Source organism: Zosterops lateralis (genome assembly GCF_965231275.1).
Source record: "Zosterops lateralis genome assembly, chromosome: 2".
In the NCBI taxonomy this organism is placed as follows: Eukaryota; Metazoa; Chordata; class Aves; order Passeriformes; family Zosteropidae; genus Zosterops; species Zosterops lateralis.
In genome coordinates this window covers 84,147,572-84,164,030 of record NC_139763.1, presented here as the reverse complement: position 1 = coordinate 84,164,030, position 16,459 = coordinate 84,147,572, and the positions used below count along the sequence as shown (strand labels likewise).

The 16,459-nt window shown below is 40.5% G+C and overlaps 1 protein-coding gene across 7 annotated transcripts in view; it reads left to right on the top strand.

The window, feature by feature from the left end:
- Nucleotides 1–16,459, top strand: part of SYTL2 (synaptotagmin like 2) — a 53,437-nt gene that overhangs the window by 3,142 nt on the left and 33,836 nt on the right. For all 7 annotated transcript variants that reach the window (XM_083855691.1, XM_083855690.1, XM_083855688.1 and 4 more), the window contains one exon: nucleotides 10,427–10,841. In XM_083855691.1, coding sequence (XP_083711817.1) covers nucleotides 10,741–10,841 — 101 coding nt within the window. In that variant the 5' untranslated portion in view covers nucleotides 10,427–10,740. The remainder of the gene's footprint in view (nucleotides 1–10,426; nucleotides 10,842–16,459) is intronic.

Sequence of the window (16,459 nt, the reverse complement as noted above, 5' to 3'; positions counted from 1 at the left end):
TACTTCTTCCCCTTCTTTATTTTATAGCTCCTTTTCTGGATGATAATGCCAGACTATTTTTGACCTGAAACCCACTCAATATCCTGTGCCTGGACATCAAATTAATGAGTGACTTAACAATTTGTTGCCTGGAGAGGCTGGGATCTCCCCATTCCTGGCAGTGTTCAAGGCAGGCTGGATGTGGCTCTGAGTAACCTGGTGTAGTGGAAGGTGTCCCTCTCTATGGCAGGGGGGTTGGATCTAGATGGTCTTTAAGGTCTCTTTCAACCTAAACCATGCTATGATCCCATTTTTTTCCCTTACATCTTGTTACGTTCCTTTTTCTCTGTAGTTTAAATCTTCTAAAACTAGTTTTTTCTTTTTCTCTATCCCAGTCAGGGAAATTTTGCCTTTCATCTCTCTCCAAATGTGTCTGAGTATAAATAAAAAGAAAGGTAAGCAGAAAGGGGACACTTATCTGTGGAGTAATTAGCAGAACAATATCTGAGATTCACTTCAAAATGTTTCTGTTCTACAAAAGCATTAAACAATATTGGTAAATTCTGTATGAAGTTTCCTGCCCAATGTCTGATTGTGGCTGACTGATAAACTGACAGAGATTTAGCTCTGTGCAGGCTGCATGGGCTACAGTCAGAGTATATGGGCTCAGCCATGTAGCTGGAGCTCCAGAACCAGATCAGTGTATTTGAGAACCCTTGGGTTAGAAATGGCTCCTACACCATTAGGCTGTAGATCTGCTACTCTGCTTTTCTTCTCTAATGAATGGCTAATTCGATTTCAAAATAGCATTTAAAAATAGAGCATCTGTTATGAAAAGCTAAGGGAGAGGTCCAAAACCCTCTGTAATTGCACTTGAAGCACTGTAAGCAAAAGGTATGTGTCGAAGTCCTAGGCAGAAATCTGTCAAACAAGCAGAAGTAGCAAGCTCTTAACCTTCTATTCTGGTCCTGCCCACGTAACTTGTTTTTTTTTAATCCTGGGATAACTTATGTCAGTGTAAATGTCACTCGTTTTACCTTGCTTCATAGTGGTTGCATTACTTCTCTGGAGGATTTGGAGGCTTGGATTAAAAAAGGAATACCCTCAGGTGACTCTCCTGTTCCCTCTGCCCTATTAGAACTGGACTGCTCTGTAGCCAGGAATGCAGGTCTGTCTGGATGAGGAGGAAAGTTAGGAGAGATCTTGATTTTTTTTTTAATTATTATTTTTTTTTTTTTTTTTTTTTTAATAATGGCCTGACTGAGGGAAAGTGTACCTGGTTTCCTGTTTCTGCCTGCAAGGTTGTGACACCACTTTAATAATGATTCTGTGCAGTTTAATCCTTGGTAGTTCAGGCCTAGGAGGGGTCAAAAGAGAACCAAGCAAACCCTTCAGAGATTATCATGGATTTTGGTGAAAGAGAGGGTGTGCATTTGAATCTTCTTGGGTTAAGTGGTCATGGGGGCTCTGGATTTGGCTGCTTCCTGGGTATGTAGCTGTAGCTGTTGGGCAAGTGAGCTAACACCTTGCATAGCTATGTTCTTAAAGAATGAGCCACTCCTGCAAGACTAAATACCTCTTCAGGGACAGGCCTGATACTCCAAAGCCCAGCCTCACAAACTCTAAACTCCTGATTTAGCTGCCTGTGTATGAGAAACAATTCCTGCCACAGCCTTTTGCTCCTTCTTCCCTATTCCTGTGCTATTCAGCATCATTTGTAGGGCAAGTCCTTTCCATGCAGTGAGAACTGACACCTCACCTCATCCAGCGCAACTGAAGGCTGCTCCAGAAACTGCTCCCTGCTTCATGCTTCTCATGTGTAGCAGCTGGGTTTAGCTCTTGCCATGGCCTTCTATCTTCCTTGCACCATAGCACACTTCATTTTTCAGTGTCAGAGTTCTCTGCTCACATCTGGCTGTAAGTGTTCAGGGAAACTGGTACCAGTCAGGGAGAAGACAATTTTGCATGATGCAGCCCAGCCCAGCAGTGCAAACAATCTCATGAGTGAAATTTTTATGGCTGATAGACTTCCTGTAATTCTTGCAATTTAATATCAGTATTGAGGAGGACTAATGTTGCTGCTGGCTGGTTTCAACTTAGCAAGAATGACCCCCAATAGCAGACAAAATTTTCATGTTATGGGGCTATTTGTTAAAGCATTATACTTGGGAGGACAAGTTATTTTCCTCTCAATAGGGAGCTATTGTGAGCTTTTCAAAATGTATCTATTAAAAAAAAAAAAAGATAACAACAAGTAAACAAAACCCCAATAACAACCCTGAAATAAAAACTTCATTGCAAAGTTTAAGTTAATTTTTGGTGACTGAGAAGAGACTTGATTCTAACTGGTCTATGTGCAGACTGCATGCTACCTTTTCTTAACCATCTTGAACATTAACTTTTTTAACCATTTTGATTTTTAACTTATGTGAGAACTTTAAGGTAGTGCTTTTTCTGCAATTTGTTCTTTGGCTTACTTGTTGTTTCTGTGCCTGAAGGACTCCTAAAGGATATTTTCTTTCCTCTAGCACTTGATTTGTGCTGGCAGTTGTGTGAGGCCCTGTTTTGAAGTAGGTGTTGCTTTAGTTACGGTAGCAAGGACCCAATTAATTAATTGACACAAACTTTCTTAGTATCCTTGAGAGTACCTAATTTGCTAGGTAGATAATTTTAACCTTCAAAACTTGCATGAGTGTTTAAGGTGAGTGGTTAGTCAGCCATCCTGTGAGAAGGGGCAGACAAAGGGCCTGCTCTGTTTGCTAGGTCTTTGTCCACAGTAGTAATCAATTAAATAGAGCTGTAGTTACAAGAACAAGGCTGGTAGCTACAAAGCAGGGAGGTTACAGTGACAAATTAAAGTGGTTCAAGTGAGTTATGGATTCTTTTGATTCTCACAGGTACTTACTTGTGCAATTAATTATCTGAGAATGATGGAGTGCCTTTTGCAATGTTCTGTGTGATCCCAGATTTCTGTGAGGCTGCAGGCTGCAGAGGTGCTGTGGGGAAGTTGAGATTGGTAGCCTCTGTCAGGGAAAGCAAGGATGATGTAAAGTGTTGCTGTCTCAACTACACAATTTAATGCTTAATATGTACTACAAAGCTGTATTGTGCACCCTCCTGCAGAGGCAATGGGCAACTGCAGTGACCTGAGCAGTTGGCTGTTGGCAGTGCTTTAGAGGCAATCCAAGAGATACATGGAAGGGCAACCTGTTAACCCACGGGTTCCCGGTTTTACAAAAGTAGTGGGTGAAAATCAGTGTGTCAGTGATGGTAGCTGTCCTTGCTCAACCAGCTCATCACCTCAACTCAAATGAGGGGTAAGAGCAGGACTCTCAAAGTCACAGGGATGCAAAAGATACTGACTAATGGATTTCCATGATGAGATAAAAATCTGAGAAGTCACGTTCATGGACTTTGAAATAAAACTTGGAAAAGATTTCTTCAGAACTTATTGGTGTTTAAGACTGAAACTGCTCTACAAACTGCCGTACTGTCAGCTCAATTTAGCATACTCTACGCATTACATTTGAATGCAAATCCTTGTCTGCTCTTTTTAACAGAGATTTCTTCCCATCAATGCTGCTAGCCCCTTAATAAGCCCTTTTGTTGAATTTCTGCCCTAGCAAAGACCGGTAACTGTAAACTGCAGCTCAGTTTGTTCTCATGTAAGAAAGAATATCTCAACAAAGTGCAGGAAGTGTGTCACTTCCCAGTAGCCACTGATAGGAAATACTTGTTAATTAGTCACACTGTTTTGTAGACTTCCATTCTTCAGTACTACAATTCCTACAAAACAGAATCCTTGCTAAAATGTTGCTAATGCTTGCTGGAGAGCAAGGAAGGAGGGTTGAGGTCAGATAGTTCCCCTAAAGTCTCCAGTATCTAAACTTGTTAAGGCCTTTACTTCAGCCTTTTTGGTAACTTTTTTTTTTAATTTCTAGTACATTCCTAGGTTTTTTTTTTTTATTTGACTTGCATCAGTGCAGTGTTCATTAGCCTAATCCAGGTAATGCTAAATGTCAAACTAGAATACATTTACTTTTTTTAAGAATGGGGCAGTGGAAGAAAAGGAAAGGGGTTGACAGCTCCTGGTTATAGATGTACTGTCCCACAGAGGACATTCAAGTGGGAGAAATAGCGGGTGTGTTTTCCATTCTGCAATAAAAGTGTGAGAGAAGGGAATGGAGGTCCTGTTGTCCCATCCTTTGTTATCTTCCATGGCAAATCCATATGTTTAAGATGGCAGGTCTCCAGAAGAAGAAGGAAAGTGCTTCTTTCCTGTAAAATGAAAGGCAAGTCATGGCTTCTTAACAAAACCTTCTTAAGAAATTAATCAGTTAGTTGCATTATGAGTTTCAGGGTTGCTTGTTGCTGTGATCCTTTTTGGGAGGGAGAGCTGGTGCAAAGTTGTGGCTGTGTTTCTTGTGTAACTTCCTTGCTAGAATTTGAATCTGTCTTGTATTTATGTTAGGAAAACATTCAGAAATAGCTAGCCACTAAATACTGAAATGGATCAGATATGTGGATCAGGAGATGCTTCCCACCAAGGAATTGGTTTGCTTCTGATCTCTCTAAAGGTTTTAGTATTTTGCTTGAATCTATTTTCAAGCAAGATATAAAAACATTTCCTCCGGCTGCACCCTGTCTGAGTTTAATGCCAATGTTGACATGAAGAATGAGAAAGTGGCAATGGGAGCTTGAGTCCTGTGAGCCTCACACTTCTGCTGTCTAAATGGAGATGAGAATTATTGTTACACCACTGACAGTGCTCTGCCTTCAGAGATCTACAGGGCTGAGTCACCTTCATTATTATATTTCAAGTCCTGTATGCTGAGAAGATATTCTTTGTTTTGTAATTCTTGATGAAAAGAAGAATTAGCTAGAAGAATGAAGTTCTTTCAAATGAACTATTACTAATTCTAGCTGTGTGCCTGCTGGGATTAAACTACAGCCAAGTACAATTGGTACAGTGTGCAAGGAAATATAACTAGATTTGAAAATATGCTGATGTTAGTATCAATAACTTGGTGGAATTTCTTTAATTTTGAAGATCCTTCAAATAATATTTTTAGTAGATTTATATCTATTGCAATGTGAAATAAGTGGCATGACATGTACAGTTAGTGTGGCAGTGGTCACAGGGAGAAGGGATGTTCAGGTGTGTTTTCCTGAGGCTTCTCTGTAATTTATGAGCCTCTTTCTCCAGAGACCACAGCTCTTAATACCTCTGGCCTAATGGTTTTACGCCATAACAGGTATAGAGATTGACATTCTTAGGCAGTGCTGCCAATATCCAGGCCCTGTGAAAGAAGTGGCAAGCTGCCATATGTGATTAGAGGGATTACGCCACAACCAAAGCAAATTATTCTTTTCTGTTCCAATATTAAGTTGTTAACTCTTATCCTCTTTGCTATTAACCCTTCTTCAGAGTAAATTGCCTTTATACTCTTCAAAGTGATGAAGGTCTTAATGTCTTACCAAATAAGAATAAAGTTAAGCTACAGGCAGAGTCATGTGGACCAACAAATCAGATCTTTTGGGAGAAAATGAGCATTTTTCTGGAGTGCTTGTGGTACTCCAGCTGAACTTCTTTCTCTTTCAGCTGGTTGAACATCATTATGTAAGGCTGGCAGTGAAAGTATCTTGAGACTGCAACTATTTTACAGGTTAAAACCAGCAAGGATTATTTCGATACTGTCGAGCAGGGGTAAGGTGTGAGCAAAGCTTCTGGGTAACTTTAAATATTTTCCCCTTTGTGGCCGTTTGGAGCAGTTATCTGGTCCTATTCTTTCCTTTAACCATGTTGTAAGGAATACTGCACAGGAGAAGAAATAGGGTTATTATTGGCAATAAATAGGCAATAAAATGAAGCATTGCTGTATTAATAAGGCAACACTGAAACTGCTTTTAAAATAGATATCCCTCGCTTCTGCAAAAGTCCTTGTTCTACCAACACTCTTCACAACCAGCTAGATAAGAACTTCCCTACCTCCCACTGACTAAACATACATGTAAGCAAACACTCTTCTCTAAATTAATCTCTGGGACTGTTGGAAATAAGATATGATGTGTATACTCTGCTATTATAATTTTGAAAATATTTTGATAGCACCTCTTGTAAGAGCATCCGGATTGGCTGCAGATATACATACCTTGCTGATATGCTTATCTTACTGGTGATCTTTTCCTTTCTGCCCCTTCAGGAACAAAAATGACAACAGGCCTTTTTGTGCTTTCTCTAAATTCTTGTCTTGATCATTGCAGGCAACAGCTTTTAAAACTCCCGTTGTGACTTAAGTCCCTCTTCAAAGTTAATAGCTTTTTTTTCTCCACTGCTCAAACCAAAATCTATAATCCTCTGATCTTCTGAGCAAATATGTTCATGACCATTTGTGCTTGTGCCAACACTGGTGTTCAGCTTAATTAGCTGTTCTGCCTTCATGGGATTTGCCTCATGTATTTACAGAAAAATTATCTCTAAGCCCAGGCTGGTGCAGAGTTACCTGTGACTGTACTGCTTGATATCACTGGAGAATGAAATTTATTCAGGAGACTGATTTGTTTCTTGTAGCTGCAAAGCTGGAGCTTGTGGAGCTCGCAGTCAGAGGTACCCTTACTGCCTAATGTCACTTTCCAGGGCCGTGGGGGCCAGTTTTCCAAGGCTTTTATTGTTCTTACAGTTCTTCTTGGCTTCCCTGCTTCAAAATAAAGGTTTATTATTTCCTGAGCATGGGTGTAGGCCAAACTTGGTTACTTTCGAGAATGAATTCCTCTGCACATGCAAATTGTTGTAGTCCACAATTGCATTTATCTGTCTTCCTCAGCTTCCTGTTGCCTTATGTGTAGACTTCCAACTCATCCTAGCTGCTATTGCTGGTATGTTCTAGCAGTGGAGAAATATAGGTAGAAAAATGTGTGGCTTTCAAGCACATAAATCCAAACCCTCCTAAGAGCCAGCAGGTTAGTTAGAAGTGAATGCTTTCTGGGGTGAAGATGTGTGCAGATAGCAGTTGCTGACGAGCCAGGCCTGCAGGGCAGCTGTTCAGCTGAAGGAGTTGGCACAAGGAGCTGTGTGAGGCAGCCAGGAGTGTAGGATTGGCTGTCACCTTCTTCCTCTTGTTGGAAGGCATTGGCTGCAAGACAGAGTCTCTGGATCAAAGCTTTAGCAGCTTAGGCCTACTCTACAAGGAGCACTTGAAAAGGAGTTTTGCAATGTAAAATTAGGACATTATGAGGTTTCTGCATGCAAAAGGAGATCTTGTTTGTTTGAATGGAACAGCTGACTCTGGAGTTTTGCTGTTTGTTTTCTGACTCTGTTGGTAAACTCGGTGTCAGCCGTGGCAAAGTACTCCAATCTTTCCCTTGACTCCCTCATTGCATCCCAGAGGTGTACACAGAGTAAAAACTTGGAAACTTAAACTATTATTGTAGTGCCTCTTAATGTAATATCCCATAATGTTCAGAATACAGTATTCAAATTAACATTCCCCTTTTGTATTTGGGGGAAAGCAGTGTGTGGGGGTAAGCAGAGCCCTCTGTAGGGTAAATGAGTTTGTGGACAAAGTTGGCTTTCTTTTGTGGTTCCTGTTTTAGAAAAATGTGAATTCTGACTTAAAGCAATTGAGGTGTAGAGCTGCCTGAGAGGTTCTGAAAAATTTTACAAGATAAAATTTTTGGATAAGTGCCTGGCCTAAACCACTTGGAAACCAAAAGCAGCTTAAGAGTGTGTGTGGGCAAAACTATGTTTTGAGTTGCCTTTCTGTTTCTTTTATTGCCAGAACATAGAAGCTTTCATGAATGATAAAACATAATTTCAGATTCCTGTTTATTACTGGGAGTCTTTCATTAAAGGAAAGATTTTTTTTTTTCTGTGATTTTACCTGAATTTAATGTTTAAGAAAAAAATCATGCCAAATATGCCATGACTCACAAATGTTAGCACATGAGAACCCTACATTGAAAGTCAGTCAATGTGGTATCAATTCCCAAGATTTAATCAGTTTGATGAAGATCTTTCAGTCTTATTTGAAACTTGGGTGTGAAAACTTTCCTGACAAAAAACCCCTTGCCACTGAACTTGCAGTGGTACCAAACTGTTCAAAACTCTCAGTTTTTCCTGACAGGGTTTTTTAAAGGGGAAGACAATGTCAAAAGAAATCTAAATAATTGAGCCTGGGATGGTCTCAAAGTGTGAACTCAACAAGGGGAAGACATTGGTTTTTTTTTTTTTTAACTTTTCATTTTTAAATTAAGCTTTATAACAGGTTCTGTACTCTAAGCTAGCAGGTTTTACTATCTGTGTTTGGAATCAGTGCTGATAATCTTTCACAGAAAGCCAGCCTTGCAGTAACTTGTATCAGACAATCTCATGAGACTGGCCATGCACCGCACACACAGAAAGAGGTTTTCTTGTTTATGAAGACTGTGGAATCATGGGTGAAGAGCCTGCCAGGGTGGGTGGTATCTTGGTATCTCACCTCTGATTGAAAACAGTGGGGGTGCAACCTTAGCTGCAGAAACTGCTCTGCAGAATGATGGTATCTGGGAAGTTTAGTAGCAGTGCTGTTTGCTGGGAGCTCTCACAGCCTGTTTGGCTGTGCCCTTGCAAACTGTTGTTCCCATGTGGAGGACTGAACCTCTGTTTCCACTGATTTTATTGATTTGAGTGCTGAGAGACATCAGTGAGGTCTGCAGGCAGTTTTGTAAATGCTGTCCAACTATTTCCTTTAGATTTTTAAATTCATATAATAAGACAATGCAACACATCTTCCCTCAGTCTACTTTAAACAAAAAGGCCAAAGATGTGGTAAGATATTATTCTGTGCAACAGCTTTCTTTCAGATTTGACTGAACTTGGGCAAGAAAAAGAGCAAAATCTTTGATTATTCTAGTTCACAGCTGTCCAGGGTTTGTAGTTGCAACATGAGTTTCTGTGCCTATTGGCTGGGCACTTGCCATTCAGCCAGCATCCAGGGCTTTGGATTAGCAGTGTGGATGCTGCTTGCTGTGTCAGATGGTGTAAAAAGTTCCTACATGGCAGTCAAAACCAATGTCCATCCCTGCTCCTAAGCTGAAGGAGTACTGCTGTAGATACAATTTAGGATTGCTATATTTGTTGGTAGTCCAATAAGTAAGCACTCTTCACTTTTGCCTAATTATAAACCCATAATTTTCTTAATGCAAATGAAGTTACAGATGGCAGGTTGTTTGAGATGCTGTTGTGTCAACCTCATGCAACAAAATCACAATGAAAATCATAGAGAAAAATATGGCAGTGAAACACAGAAGGTGGTTGGGCATTGGAGTGGTTGTGGGGATATCACATCAGTAATGTGACTACAGCTCCCTACCAAATCTAAAAGAAATGCTGTTGTTTTCAGAGTGAAGTTTCCCTTTGAGTCCTGCCGGTGTCAATATCTTGATTGAATGGCCTGGCTGCACTCCTGTGGCCAGGGGAGCAATGCAGTGACTCATTGCAGGATTGTAGTGCTGGGTAGATCGATATGAGGTCAGCATCCTGTCAGCCCCATCACAGTGACAGTCTGCAGGGGCCAAGGAAAGACACCCACAACCCTGAAGGGCTGTGATGTGATGGAGCTGCCTGGTACAGAGACATGTCTACTGAAAATACCTGCTTCTTTTCTGTCTCTCACCAGCTTTGGCACTAGGCATGCTTCTGAGCCTTAAAATGAAGCTATTTATTTCTTTTCTCTCAGGCTTTGACATTCATGTCTCTGTAATCCTGAGGCACTAAGATACCCTACCACAGACACGAATAACTCCCCCCCATGCCACTCTCTCTATTCCTTTAAGGGTTTTTTTGAAGATGTATTTGTCTTTAACAGTTGGAATTATCTCTAAGTGGATAGTCCTCTGAAACCATGGCTTGTGAAACAGAGACAAAACAGTATTTTAAATTACTACTTGTAAATGCAGTTTGGCTTGTATAAAGGAGTGAGGTTCATGTTACCACATGACTTGTAATTACACATACTCAATATGATTATGTATAAATTATTTCACATTTATTCCATATGGTCTGTGGGACAGTGATTTGGCCTTTTTTTTCCCCTTCCTTTTACTTTAAATCATCGTGATAAGTGCTCTTTACTTATTTTGAGGGTGGTGGTTATCTCCCCTTTCCTTCAAATTGTTCTGCTGACTGTAAGAGTGACTTGAAATATACTTGTATAATCTAAGTGTATCAGTTGTATGACACTCATCTCTATGTTTTAGGGTGTGAGTTGTCATATTGGGGAGGAATATATTTTCATGGCCATCTTGTTCAAGAGGCCTGTAAAACAGGTTTGACTTGAAGTGACCATTTGAACTTCATAAAGTCATTTAATCACACTGAAAAACTTGTTTCTTTTAATTAAAAATGCCTACATAATCTACTTCCCTGATCCCTGATATTGCAACTTGTTCTTCCTTGTGTCTTTTTTAGGGAATGTTTTGTTTGTTCTCAAACACTGGATATGCTGGGTCAATGAACTGTTACTGCAGGAAGCAGAGCTGAGAGGACAAACTGAGAAGACATTATTATGATGGCAAGAAGGAGTGCAATACTTACCCAGAAGTCTCTCATCTAGGGAAGCATGCAAGAAAACAACCTTTGTGACTCTTTAAACCACTGACTGTAACCTGGTCCAGGTTTGTCAGTGCCTGCTGAAAAAGACTTCTAGAACTTTAAAGCAGGCTACAAGATTGTCTTCAGCAGGATCTTCCCAGACACTTTACCAGCCCTGCACACAGAACAAGATGATTGACCTAAGCTTCCTAACAGAGGAGGAACAAGAGGCAATAATGAAGGTGCTGCAACGGGATGCAGAGCTTAAAAGAACAGAAGAAGAGAGAGTCAGGTAAGGGATCTATCACTCTACTTGTCCTGGGAAGACCTACACAGTTTCTGTACTGTGTTTCTCAGGAACAGATTAAAACAGTAATTGAACTTGCTGAGGGCTCCATATTCCTCCACATATGTGGTTTGGAGATTTTTTACTCTGGACTAGATTTACCATAGTCTCTGGATGAAATCCCTCCAACACAGATGATTCATTACTGGCCAAAGTAGTTTTAGACCTTTGCAATTCTCTAAGGAGCCAAGAGCCCCCTGTACACATCTGCCTGGATCCACATCTGCCTTGGTTTCCTCAGAAGAGGATTCAGTTTGCAAGTGTCAAAACCACTGCAGACTGGACTAATAAATAGTAAGTGAGGGACTTGGCTCAAAAGGAGTGCAAGCACCCTCAATAAGCCAAATTATAATTTCAGTCAGCAAATATGTCTGAATGCTGAAGTTGTACCTAAAATATGTGGAGCTGTAATATAATGGAGGTGCAGTCCAGAAGAAGTACCAACACTGTGTCCCACTGCCAAGAAAAGTCCTTGCAATCCACAGATAAAGCAGAAAATTGCTCCTTAACTTCTTTGTGGTGTCACAGATGGAGCAATGTGTTGTTATTCTGGGAGGTTTTACTGGAGCTACTATTAGGGTAACTCCCATGACTAGAAATGCATGCATGGAAAGCAGTGTTTCCCAGATGGCTCTGAGAAAGCTGCCTATCTACACAGGTATAAATAGCAGTCAAATAGTTGCTTCAGCTGATACAGATAGTTGTCTGCTCAAGAGGGAGGATTTTGGTAGGCATTGGGGTGTTTTGTTTTTTTTTTTTTTTTTTTTTTTTTTTTTTTTTTTTACAGTGTGAAGGAAATTATCCATTACAAGGGACACAAAATATTTGGAAAAGTAATGAAAAATGGAGCCTGAGGTGCTGAAAACTCCAAGTGCTATAACAGTGTAGTGGTTCAACAATTTCTGTAGCAAAACCAAATTTTTACAGGCCTCAGTGAAGGCAGGATTTTCTCTCACTGATTTAGAAGTCTTCTCTAAGATTCCTTCTGTGATGGAAGGAATTGTGATGTTCCTCATGAAGTAATTTATTTCCAGTTTAAATGTTTTGAAATCATTCCAGCCATGATGCATCTCTGATGCTTCTTTTCTACTGAGAAAGATTTTTTTGATAAATGTTGTTGGGGTAGGCATACCCTGTATCCTGTAAAGGAAAAGGCAGCCTGCCCCTTGCCCTAAGCAGCATTCCTTTAGCTGAGGAACTTGTGCAGCCCTGAGGTTCTTGAATCAGCATATGGAGCATTTTGTTGAGTTATTCTGCTTACTTCTTTTAAGAGCAATAAAATGTAGACCAGTAGCTTCTCCTTGTTAAACAGACTTTTCCTCTCAAAGCATTTGCTTTGCTGAAGGTAAAATCATTACAGGCACTGTTCCAAGTTCCTGCCCCCATCTTAATGCAGCCGAAGTAAATATTTTCACCACACAGTTTTGTCTTCTGCTTCAAAAAGCAGTAATCTGACTTTTCCATAACAGAAGAGGCATTTTATTTACTGAAGGTAGAAACCCACTGGTTTTAGTCTTGGAATGTTACAACAGGGCCAGGTCTGAAAGTATTCAGGGTAAGTAATTGTAGATGAGAGTTTGAAAACAGCATCTAGGGAAAGGAACCCTTCTTGGAACAGAAATTCAAAAAAGCCACTCTCAGTAGTGGTCTGAAAGGACTGTCAGCAAGTATTTTTGTCCCTGTAGCTTTACTTTTGCCATTTATAATTCTAGTTCAAGAGGGTGTGGTGGAAAATGCAAGAGACTGCAGGTTGTAGCAGCCTGTAATCAGCATGTTTGCTGCTACAATAAAAAGTCTCTTCTGGTTTCTAAATATTATAATTTCTGAGGAGCTGGAAGCTTACATATGAAATGGATTTTTCTGCTTAATTGTGGCACATGGAGCTTGCTTTTCATATCTTATATATTAAAACACTATTTGAATTATATCTTCAGCCAAGGAGATGCAGTATTTTAGTTTGGATTCTATAGCCTTGCACAGCTGGAAGATTCCAAGAACTGGGACCAACTGTCATCATACAAACATCAGACAAGGTGTTATTTATATGTGTATATAATGGAAGTCTTTCAATGTGATGTTTTTTTCCTCTCCAGAAGAAATTCTGAGGTTTGAAGGGTGTTTTTTATAATCTGTTCCCTGCTCTTGGAGTGTGGACAAATTGGTAACGTGACAAAATCCTCTTTGAGCCACTTTCTAGTGGAATTTTACAAATCACCTGATACAGTCTCTTCCCTGCTAACAGTTCCTAGTATTGCTAATCTAATAAAACTGCTCTGATTAGGCTGGCCCATGCAGCCTCCTTAAGGCAGTCTGCTTTAATTCTTGGTTTGTTGAGGGCTGTAATAGGTGTTTCCCCATCTTGTGGCTCCTTTTGTGCTGGTCTGGATCAGCATGATTAGTTTTAGGTACAGCACTGCTTTGGCATTCCTGCTTCCTCCCTGACCTCTGCTGAGGTTTGTCTCAAAGGAAGGAGGATATTTATGTTCTCACTGGCAAAAGGGTGATGAAGAAATCTCAGGTGACAAGAGGGGGTGATGCACAGAAAGCAAGCGACATTGTAATGCTCTTTTATTCCTAGTGCCAGAAGATGCCTCTCTTTCCTTCCTTACCCTGGGAGCTGCAGCAGGTCACTCAATGGCACTTGCTGGGGATGGGGCAAAGGCATAAAACAAGAGTCAGGTGACAGCGTGGCAAGACTAGAAGCTGTTTTTCAGCATATTACTAACTTAATTATTTTGCCTTTGTTGTCATCATTCCTGCTCAGGAATCTCTGATGTGTCCTGTTCCAGCACTGGACAAATGAGTGGGCTATGTACATAACTGAATGTCCTGGCAGTAGCTCAACATAACCCCTAAGTCCTTTTACAGATGCATAGTTCAGAATTAACTTCACTTTGAGCCCTTTCTGGAGACAGCAACGTGAGCAGAAATATCTTTGTCTGTGAAGTTATGGAGTGTGGTTGGGTGACTCTTCTGTGGTTTGAGTAGCTGGCCCCCGGCACCAGCGTGTCTAAGGCAGACAGCTGTTGTGGTCACCTCTATGACAGGGCTCCCTGCTGTGCCATCAGCCCTTCCCAGCAGAGCCTCCTGGCAGTGCTCCTGTGGGCTGTGCTCGTCATTGGCTGCTCCTCGTGTAAACTGAAGGAGGTTAATGATAGGCGAAGTTCTGATGTGGAGTTGTTTGTGTGGTGGGTGGGGACTGCTGTGATACATTAATTCTGTGGCGTTGCAAAAAGGGAGAAAGCTTCAGGGGTCTGATTGTGCTGGGAGTGTGTGCCTGTTGAAAGCCTGTTGTAAATGTTGTTTTGACTCTGGCTAGTTCTAACAGAGATCCTCTCCAGTTACTTTTCAAAGCTGTTTTCCTTACATTGTTGACTGTCAGAAGGAAGGCTCTTTTGTGAGGTGGGAAATATTTAAGGTATCATGGCAAGGTTAATACTGAGATTGGGGAAAACCAGACTTAGGGCTGTAATGTGAAAACAACTGACATCAGGATACATACTTAAAATCGTCATACAATAGTTCTTTGTTACATGAAACTGTTTTGAGAGTGTGCTTAACTGAGGCAAGGAGGTTCTTGGTGCACCTGTTACAGCAGAAAAAGATAAGCTCATGTCTTCTGGATGAATTCCCTGTTATGGACGCTGCTTAGCACCACATGTGGTTTTCCAAATACCCTGACAATTCAGGAAGTAGATCAGTTTTATTCTCTAGCAGAATGTTCACGTCATTATTTATCCTTCTTAACAAAGCCAACTGACGTAAGAACGATGATGGGGAGGATGGTCCCAGCCCACCTCGTAAAGTGCCACTAAGAAAACCAGGACTGTTTTCATCTTGATCACATGAGATAACTGTGCTTAAGGAAGAGACCTTTCTTATTGGTGTTGGTAAAAGATACAGCATTGGACTACCCTGAGAAATGAGCTGATGCCCTTCCTTTCCAATATTGATTGCTACTTTGTCTTCTAGTAGCAGATAAATTGTTTGACAGGATGATGGTTGTTTGGGACTGCTAGTAAAGCAGGGAAGATGGGACTTATTCTGCATGGTAGAAGAATGTACTGAAGGGGAAAAGTGGATACTAATAACAATGTTTAACCTGTATATTGAGTACTCCCTCTGTAGACAAGGTTTTCACTACAGTTCAAAAACTTTCTTGGTAAGACTTATCACATGTTTGTACCTGACACTGTGTTGTATTATTAGGTGCAAACTGAAGCCTTTGTCTTCAGATTAGATTAGTCTTGATTTGTAGTTCACCTGAAATCCAAAATGCAACCTTTTCTTTTGTACAGCAGGAAAGATGTCCTTGCTGGTAATGTGAAGCAAGCTATAATACAACCTCTTCTGCTCACTTATATTTGCTTGCATGTGTCATTTGGTGGGGCTGCTTTTATGCTTTATATATCTACTTTTAAAGCCTGTGAAGAGCTGGGAACACCGTGTGAGCAGAACCTGCCAGTTACATATTTTCTAACAACTTTTCCACCCCTTGTTCAGATTGTCCTGTGCTGCTGCCCAGGCAGGCTCTAACACCAAAGGTGTTTTGTCACAGGGTCATAGTTTTGGTTCCAGATTCTGATGGAGACCATATTTCAGTGGGCAGCAGAGCTTCATGTTTTCTCTTTCTCTCCAAAATCAATTGACTTCTTACACCTCTGAGCATGTAACTCATTCATTCACACTGATGCCCCAGGCTTGGATGTTTTTGTCTTCTCTCTGGCTTGAGAGAGAATATCAAGTCTTTGTCTTGTCATCAAGACTTGGGCTGATTACAGCCAGTCAGTTCTCCAAGGACCCAAAAGCAAGATGATACCTGAGATTTATTCATCAGGCTATTGTTAGTAGACTTAATACACACAGACTTCTGAATAAGCATAAAATGGAAGAACGTGCATTACTACAAACAGAATTGGCTTGTTTTTTCATGTATCCAGCTACTTCTAACTATCATAGATCTTGCTGTCTAGAGAGACCCCAAAGGCAAGAATTAGAGATGTTGCTTATGAGGAATTGTGATGACAAGGATGGGGAAAAGTTGCATAATCCCATAGGACTGCTTTGCTCTTTCTAGTGTAGCCCTCAAACAGTTTGAAATTATATTACTCTATTGTTTAAACCAATTGAATAGTAACTGATGAGGTTTTTTTGTTTTTAGGGTTTGTGCAGCTACCATGCAAAAGATAGCTTACTTGCAATTTGGGGACTGCCCACTGCAAATATTTGGGTGTAGTTCTCTAACAAATGTCAGAACAGACTTTCTTCCTATACCTTATATAGATATTTGCAGACTAAAGAGGCATGCACATACAAGGTGGAATGTTTAAACAATTACTGCTTTGTCCTGTAAACTTTTTGTAGTTGCTTTTACCAAAGAAAAAGAACCTAAATCAACAAGTCTGGCTCTGATAATGCCTGGTATAATATCATTTTACTCTGTTCTTGCATGAGTGATATTACAAAAAGTTTGTCTTGTCTGTGTTCAGAAAGTGACCCAGAACCTAAAACCTTTGTGTTTTTGTTGGTTTGCCATTTGTTGTTATGTTTGCAGCAAATAGAAT